Source organism: Gymnodraco acuticeps, unplaced genomic scaffold (assembly GCF_902827175.1).
Source record: "Gymnodraco acuticeps unplaced genomic scaffold, fGymAcu1.1, whole genome shotgun sequence".
Classification (NCBI taxonomy): Eukaryota; Metazoa; Chordata; class Actinopteri; order Perciformes; family Bathydraconidae; genus Gymnodraco; species Gymnodraco acuticeps.
In genome coordinates this window covers 552,715-561,113 of record NW_022989981.1, presented here as the reverse complement: position 1 = coordinate 561,113, position 8,399 = coordinate 552,715, and the positions used below count along the sequence as shown (strand labels likewise).

Sequence of the window (8,399 nt, the reverse complement as noted above, 5' to 3'; positions counted from 1 at the left end):
AATGCGGATGTATTTTCATGTAGCACCTCTCGGGAGCATTCCGTCGAGTAGCTGAGATTGCGGTAGTGAGGGAGTTAATAGAGACTGAGAGTCGGACATTTCAACTCTTTCATTACATGAATTCGTCTGAAAGTTATTTAAAGTATTGTTGATATAATGCGGTTAATATAACTTCAAACACAAAGCTATTGGAGCGGTTATTATCCTTTATAAGCTAACAAACGGTTACTAGAGTGCGCCTGTCAAACCGCTCCCCGCCCTGTGAGCTGTCACATCACGGAGAGCTGGACGGGCAGGAAACATGACCAGTTTAGCCAGTAAAGTTTTCAGCAGGGTCGACAGGGTGTGCCGCCACCTCCCAGTGTTCCTCAACACCTTCCTGGTGTTCTCCATCACCGGGGAGGTGAGCTACTTGGTGCTGGTGGAGGCGGACCAGCAGAAGACGGAGTGGTCCGGCTGGTGGAAGGCGGTCCACCTGCTGGCTCAGTACTTCATGCTCGGGAACATCTGCTGGAACGCCCTGCTCTTCCTCCAGACCAGCCCCAGCATCAGGGGGGTGTTCCTGGGGGGAGATGGCATGGGTCAGGGGTGGAGGTGAGGAGTGCAGGGGTTATATAAGGAAATAATGGGGTTTTATTTGGAATTCTTCATACAGCCTTGGTTTGAGGATTCACAGTAAACTATATAAAGCCTCCTTGTTTACATAGTTCTGTTTACTTGGGGTGTCTGTTGCTCTTACTTTGGCTAGACCCTATTTACTCCATTTACAATGATATTTAGAATACAATTATTATTTTATAGTTTAATTATAATATGACAATTTTGTCTTTTTCTTAATTTGATTTCTTAAAAATGTGATCCCCACTGTCCGACTTCCACCATTAGGATAGTTATATTTGGCTTTTTTACAGGTGTAAAGATTGATTTGTTCCGCAGTTTTATTTTTGGCCCAAAGCAATGCTTTTTCTAGATAATAAACACTCACAATAGGTTGAGCTTGGTATATTTCCATTATTAGGAAAATGGTGAATTATCGTCATGAGTGAGTTGGAAAAACTGTCCATCTTGGCAGAGAAGCAAACAACTGCATTTTATTTTACAGTACTAGTTATGTAAAAACGAACAGACGCACTCAATGTTTGAGTTTTTTTCAAATTTGCATACCCTCCCACATCATCCCCGTCTGATGATCACAGTCTCTTTGTTTTAATGAGATTAACAAAACAGTATTTTAGAGCCAAAGGAGCATTTCTCATCATAAATAAATGTATTTTTGTTCTTGTTTTTCACACAGGTACTGTTATACATGTGAGACACACACTCCTCCTCGCTGCTCCCACTGCTACGACTGCAAAGTGTGTGTGCTGCGGCGGGATCACCACTGTGTCTTTTTTGGCCAGTGCGTGGGCTTCCGTAACTACCGCTACTTCCTGAGCTGCTTGTTATTTATGTGGTCTGGGCTCCTGTACGCCACTCTGATGAATGCAGAGGTCTTCATTGTCATATTGAAGGAGGGTGTGACATTGCATAGCGTCATGCTGCTGCTCATACCCTGGATCATGCTGGTGTCAGGTAGGAGCTGGTTTTGCCACTTTCGGCCTGTTTGTAGGAAGGATAATTGCAGGTTGATCCCCACAACTCTCTGTGTATAATAACGCTGCAAGGTGTCTTAAATGTAACCACATTTATTTCATGTACAATATTAACCTAAGCTTGTATTTATATCACTGGCTTTCTTTTAATCAGTTCTGCTGCTGTCCCTTCTCTCCCCAGGCCAGGTGTCACCAGGTGCCTTTGCCTTCGCATTCATCGCCGACACATGCGTGGTGGGCTTCCTGCTGGTGTCCGCCTTCTTCTTCTTCCACATAATCCTGATGTTTCGGGGACAGACCACCAGGGAATGGTACTCGACCCGCCGACCTTACAACCTCGGCGTCCTGGGAAACCTACGTCACTCTCTGGGCGTTCGCTGGTACCTCTGCTGGCTCTGCCCTCTCATCCCATCACCTCTCCCCGGAGACGGGATACACTTCCAGCTCACAGGATCGCTGGACCCCAGCCGTTAACAGCTGAAAGTCTGAATATGAACAGGCCGTGTGTCTTTGCTTTAGTGGTGATAGTTAATGTAATCGGGAGTAGCAGCTGTAACAAAGAACACCTCAGTTCACGGAGAGAGGTAGCTTGGGATGGGAAGAAGCCAGAGCAGTGTGGTGGTTTAAGATGTGACTGGGTATATCTGTCTACCGATATTTTCCCCGTAGCCTTTACCTGTGCGGGGACAAGGAAATGATGGGCCTACTTCAGAAGGGTACATTGACCTCCATTTAAAGGTATTCTGTATATTAGCACAGAAATCAGCAGTGTTCCTCTGGAATACTGAGCACTGAAGATGTATCAGAACAACTCTGAAATGAGAATGGATTTAATTGATTGAGTAACATATATATAGGTTTAAATTCTTGTTTACAAGCACTTGCGACAGCTGACTACAACCTCTGGGTAGTCACTTGAATCGGCCTTTTTCGTACTGTTTTTTTTATATAAATCTGAAGGTTATAATCAGTTTGGCGTTGGTGCTGACAAGTCCAATAGGATTCTAAATCTTCTGTTCGTTAGCAGATTGTTTTCCACTAATCGACAGCCACTCCTGAGCTCCAGCTGCTGTATTACACTGGGCTCTCTACTGGTTTTTTTTTGCATTAAGTAAGACATAAAGAGCACTGAGGGGGGGGGGGGGTAGGAATGAATCGAATAAACTGAATTGTTCAGTCCTGATTCTGAGCCTGTAGCCCAGTCCTTACTACATATTAATTGAAAGAAAATATATAATTATTTTGTTATTTACACTATGTACTCAAAACCTGCTTTGATCTTCCATTTAGTATGGATTTGGGACACAGTTAACATTTCTCACAGCACTTGATGCCAACTGACTTTTGCTACGTTAGTACCATCTTTTTTCTCTCTCTCTTTTGCACTTTTGCTTTTGTTATTTTATTCCTACTCGCTGTAAATGGAAATAAAAATGACAAGCCTTTGTTCTGACAGGTAATCGTACTTGTCCTAAAAAATCTGCCAAATATCATTTGTTTAGGTTTTATTAATCGTTTGCTATTATATATACGGTATGTCTTCCTATTTCTTTTTGTTGGCCATTTCATATGGGTCACACCCAATAAATTATTTCAAGGGAAGTACAGAGCCATGGACACTTTTTTATTGTATTATTATATGTTTGTTTTTTGTGTTGTAATAGCAAAATGTAGATTTGTGGGAAGTGTTTTCTGCAGTTTTCTAATAATTTTACACATGCATGCTTGAGTGAAAAAAAAAGTTTTTCTTGCAGATTTTGATTCTAATGTAGAAATTAAAACAAAATACAATGAACATTTATAATCATTTATCAAAAAGACAGATAAATAAAATAAAAAAATAGCTCGCTTTTGCAACTTTTTCATTAATCAAATTCTGAATGAATTAGAATAGTGGTCAGGGTCTAATCCTGCACTTTATTGTTGAATGTAAACAATAAAGCATAATTGTATCTAGTTTGACTAACAAAAAAGCTTTTCAAATGATTATAGTATGCTGCATAAAAGACAAATTCTAGCATTACAAAATGTAAAGAATTCATAAAAAAGTTAGTGTTTTCTATTGGCTATGTATCTGATTGTAATTAGGTTTTAATGTAAAAAAAACTACAATAACAAAGCAAGTACAACAACTGAACATTTTCCCCTTAGCAACAGTCACTGCCAGGTGCATGGTTACCAGCAACGTGCAGTCTTCGAACAACAACTCCGCTGGTGCAACTCCATTGTATTGGATTTACTCGCTAGTAAGGCATACATTTTTCCCGTTTCTGAAGCAGATAAAACAACAGTAGTTTTAGCTGAATGTAGTATTATAGCAGTATGATAACTTTTGGTAAACTTGTTATCCTAGCTTGGAACGCTCGCTAGCTCAGAAACGTTGGCTAATGTTAGCTAGCTAAATCTGCTTTGAAAATATAAATGAATGGGTTCAACAGGTCCTGTAAAATACTCCACGTAATTATCCTAGTCATATTTTTTATGTATTTTACTTTAACACATGTGAAAATGTAGCCAGCTTTTAACAGTGGCATAAGGAAGGAAGTATGTTGCTTGGTAGCAATAACACAGTTAGGCATGTTCTACAAGCTAGCTAATAAGTCCTGCGTTAGCATTATTACTTAAAAACCTAATTTTGCAGAATGACTCATTTCAGACTTATACATAACTGAATTGTAATAATTGAGCAATTACTGTATTCATCACTTTAATGCTGCAGCTGGTCATCCAGGAGCTAATTTATATCATGTTTGTTAACTTTCAAATATAATTGAGCAGAAAAGGGCGGTTAATGTTTACTGTTACAGACGCGAAGGGCCTTGTTCCATCCGGTTCCATCACTAACAAGTTGAGATGCATTCATTGCAATCCCATCTCATTGTTTTAAATGCCAATTGAAATCAGTCTTGGAAGGATGGATAAAAGCTATTTCTGCTCTTTTTATTGCAGTTAGTTCTACTATATGCACATTTTAAGAATGAATGTATGTTACACTAGTTAGATGAGTTAACTGGATATAACCCAGAGACTATTTAGTATGCCATTAATTAGCTATATACCTGTGTTGCCACAAGCATCGGAGAGGAGTAAGCCATGAAGATGGATGCCAAAGATGAAAATATGTGAGTGCTGAATAAACCCACACACACCAACATGATTGAGTTACTAAGCAGCAATACATGGAGCTTGTTCTCCGGTGTGTGTGTGTGTGTGTGTGTGTGTGTGTGTGTGTGTGTGTGTGTGTGTGTGTGTGTGTGCGCGTGTGTGTGTGTGTGTGTGTGTGTGTGTGTGTGTGTGTGTGTGTGTGTAGGAAACTGAAGGAGATGCGTGAGAAAATGGAGGAGCTGGAGCACAGTCTAAACCAGCAGAGGGACCGCAATGCTAAACTAAACGACTGGCTGGATGTAGCAGAGGATGATATAGCAATGCTGCGTCCAGAGAACATCCTCCTCAGGAAACGAGTGAAAGAGTAACTAATCACACTTTATTGTCTATACTCAACTATCTGACTGTCAAACCTAACACTTAAATCAGCCGTTTGACTTGTGGCCCCTGACACAGACATGTTGCTGATGTTCCAGCACGGTTTTCTTTTTTTCTCAGTACTTAGTACCAATGGAACACTTTGTAGATTGTTTGTTTGCATGTCTGCAGCCTGGAGAAGAGCAACAGTGAAGTCCAGCTGGTGGAAGCAGAGCCTTGCAGGTCCCTCCTGGATGATGAACTCTACGCTCAGAGATGGAGTGAAAACAAGATTCAAAAATTGGTTTGTAACCAGACGTGTTGTTGTGTTGCAATGTGTTTTACCGGTGTATATTAAGACTTGAACACTTGAGCTAATGAGGCAAAGCTCATTTCTTACAGATATATTGTCTTACATTATATTGATAAGTTGCTCAACTCTATTCCAATGTTGCATCACAGGCAGAGCTAACAGCTGATAGAACTTAAACAAGAACGAACAAAGATTTCAATGATTTTTTAAATTTCTTTAGAAGTATTAGGTTTAGGGGGGTCACTATATTGTCCTTCTTTACTTCCTCATATTTTGCAATGTTAAATTGTGTCTTTACTCATCCAGGTTGTAGAGATGTTTTTAACCACCTGTTTTTTTCTGCAGGAGAAGGAGTCAGCCATTATGAAGGAACAGAACAAGAAGCTAACTGAAGAGGTATGATGGCTGTTACCTTTGACATAGAACTTGAATCTGTCATCATATAGTTTAAAAGTGCCACAAGTCAGTCTGACTGTTTCAGCTCAAGGCCGTCCAGCAAGAGAGAGAGCAGGACAAGATCAGCTTGGAGAATTGCAGGGTTTCACTCCTAACCATGAAGGTAACACCATGGATTCAACTTGGAGATGCTTCATTATCTTTCTCTTTCCATTTATCTGAAAGGAATACTCCACCTATATTGTAAGCTTTCCCTTTTAAGTCATGTAACGTTGTTAAACAGCTCCTGATTTGTTATGTTGTTTGTTTCTTTAGCATACATTGGAGGAGGCTGAGCTAGGGCTGCAGAATAGGGATGATGATATTCTTAAGGTAGGAGCAGAGGCATCAATACAAGGCAGAGCAAAGAGTGAAGACTTTCTCATACATATTTATCTTTTTCTATCTTTTTTGGGTTCATCAGGCTTATCATGAATTGTTTTTCTTGTTTTGTTATTTGGTTGAAATCAAATGATTTCTCATTTGTGTTTGTGATAGAAAAACTTGCAGTTAAAGTACTCAGAGGAATTGAAAGAAGAGTACTTCAACATCATAGAGGTACATGTTCTCACATATTGCTGTAAAGTCTTCCTGTGATGAGCTGCTGTTTGATCACTTTTCTCTGCTGCAGTGTCTCCGGCAGAAGAACCAGGAGCTGGGAGAGCAGCTGGAGGACAGACGGGACACAGCCTCACTGTAACCCTGACAGAAACATCCTCTGAATGAATATCATGACACTGAGTCATCTGTCTGCGCTCACACTCTTCTGTGTCTGCCGTTTGTTTCCAGCACCATTGTGAATGACCTGATGGAGAAAAAGGAGGAAACACTCTCTCTGTCCTTCGCAGAGGAGCTGCAGCTGCTGGCCTTCTCTCCTGAAGTGAAGCCCAGCATGGCAGACTCTGCAGACCTCAGACATGTATGACCTGCTGAGACAGTGTAAAATCACTCAGTTGCTGTTTTTAATTTACAATACAGTCCTACGATAACGGCTGTAACTTACATTTATTTTACTTATCGATTCATTTAGCCAATTATTATCCAGATTATTAGTACTATAAAACGTCAGAAAGTAGTGAAACATGTCAGTGTCTTGATTTGTCAGTCCAAAATCTAAAGATATTGAGTATAATTTGATATTAAACTTAGATAAGCAGGATATGTCCATATTTGAGAGGCTGAAAACTGAATTTTCTGCCATTTCTGTTTGATAAATGACGTTAAAAATGGAAGGATTAACGGAATAGTTGTTGATAGTTGTTCTGCCAATGAACTCATCTTGCAGCTCTATCTACAATAGATAGATATAAACAGGCACCTGAGTGGTTATTTATTGCATATACCTAGTGACCACTAGAGTGTGCCAGTACAAAACCCAGATGTGGAACTATGTAGAAATGGGGGAAATGATGACTGGTTGTGTGTGTGTGTGCAGGAGGAATGTGAGGCTGAGGAGCCGCTGAAACCTCTGAGTCTCCCAGAAGAGCATCACACCAAAAGGTAAATCAGTTCTTCATCATAGAGCAGTTCTGCATCATGTTTCTCGCTCTTTGCTCATGAATCCTCGTCCCTCTGGTTTCTCCTTGTCTAAGGTGGGCGGGGACCTTGGAGACAGCCGTCCAGATAGCTGGATTATTTCTGCTCTTCATCTTCTTCCTCATTGTTCTGGGTTTTTTGGCTTCAGGAAGCTTTAGAGGGAACTTTTTCTCCATCAACACCCTGTGGAGCGGCACTCGCCTGATGCTCCAGCCGTACTACAGTGTGCATTATGGGGCCTTGCCTCCAATTTGATCTCAACACTCCTCTTATAAACACCTAATCTCCATGTTTCTTGTTTGTGCTTTATGGAAGCTGAGGGGATTATTTTAAATATTTTATTTCTGTAAACCACCGGCATTTTAAAGTTTTTCTTTGTGTTAGGTTAAATTCTAGAAATGATAACAGTAACAGTCTAATTTAACAGGGCTTGGAAATGTGTGAATTGGAACAGATAACTATCAACATCCCCTATTTAAAAACTTAAATGAACAATTGTAGTTTCTTGCTTTCTGTTAATCTACTTGGTTATGAAGAAGATTAAATATTAAATTGACATTGAAAAAAGATGTTGCTTTAACCAATGTTTTTTGAGAAACCACTTCTTCACATCAGACAAAATGTTAACCAATGAAAACTATTTAATTTATCGATTATTTGAAGGTTTGGTTTCTAACTCAGGCTGCTGAATTTATGAAGTATTTTTGCACGGAAGTAGCACTTTTTACGTACATAAAAATAGGTTTACAAAGGATCTCTTTGTGGCCAGTATGGGAAAACGGTTCCAGCAGCCAATAGCTCATCACATATACATATGGCCATGTGAGCATTGAATAAACACTCGAACAAAAGGAAGACAAGAGAGGAGCTCTTAGTTACTTTGTGAGAACTTTCCTCCACAAACTGAATTTCTAGGAACTAGCTTCAGTCCATCACTGGACTACTACAATAGGCCCATCACTCAGTAGGAGCCCGCGTGGTAACAAAGAGATGATAGTAACAGAAACACTTTGATTTACAAGGATGACATTTAAATCATAAGATCAATTTCATATCTGACA

General features: G+C 40.0%; 2 protein-coding genes across 2 annotated transcripts; both read left to right on the top strand.

Annotated features, from left to right (window-relative positions):
* Window positions 1-29: 29 nt before the first annotated feature.
* Window positions 30-3,189, top strand: zdhhc24 (zinc finger DHHC-type containing 24). Its single transcript, XM_034211871.1, has 3 exons — window positions 30-594; window positions 1,295-1,572; window positions 1,774-3,189. Exons 1-3 carry the CDS (start codon window positions 302-304, stop codon window positions 2,064-2,066), a joined length of 864 nt encoding a protein of 287 aa, XP_034067762.1. The 5' UTR covers window positions 30-301; the 3' UTR covers window positions 2,067-3,189.
* Window positions 3,190-3,769: 580 nt separating this feature from the next.
* On the top strand, window positions 3,770-7,757 carry LOC117543504 (reticulocyte-binding protein 2 homolog a-like). Its single transcript, XM_034211849.1, has 10 exons — window positions 3,770-3,838; window positions 4,667-4,714; window positions 4,903-5,061; window positions 5,247-5,358; window positions 5,713-5,763; window positions 6,301-6,360; window positions 6,434-6,498; window positions 6,592-6,721; window positions 7,238-7,302; window positions 7,395-7,757. Exons 2-10 carry the CDS (start codon window positions 4,686-4,688, stop codon window positions 7,591-7,593), a joined length of 870 nt encoding a protein of 289 aa, XP_034067740.1. The 5' UTR covers window positions 3,770-3,838; window positions 4,667-4,685; the 3' UTR covers window positions 7,594-7,757.
* Window positions 7,758-8,399: the final 642 nt, after the last annotated feature.

Excerpts from the sequence above, each read along its gene's own strand:
- zdhhc24 (XM_034211871.1), top strand. The coding sequence starts at position 302 with ATGACCAGTTTAGCCAGTAAAGTTTTCAGCAGGGTCGACAGGGTGTGC. Across the intron at positions 595-1,294 it reads GGCATGGGTCAGGGGTGGAG|GTACTGTTATACATGTGAGA; the intron begins GTGAGGAGTGCA and ends TTTTTCACACAG. Across the intron at positions 1,573-1,773 it reads CTGGATCATGCTGGTGTCAG|GCCAGGTGTCACCAGGTGCC; the intron begins GTAGGAGCTGGT and ends TTCTCTCCCCAG.
- LOC117543504 (XM_034211849.1), top strand. The coding sequence starts at position 4,686 with ATGAAGATGGATGCCAAAGATGAAAATAT. Across the intron at positions 5,764-6,300 it reads ACAAGAAGCTAACTGAAGAG|AAAAACTTGCAGTTAAAGTA; the intron begins GTATGATGGCTG and ends TGTTTGTGATAG. Across the intron at positions 6,722-7,237 it reads ACTCTGCAGACCTCAGACAT|GAGGAATGTGAGGCTGAGGA; the intron begins GTATGACCTGCT and ends GTGTGTGTGCAG.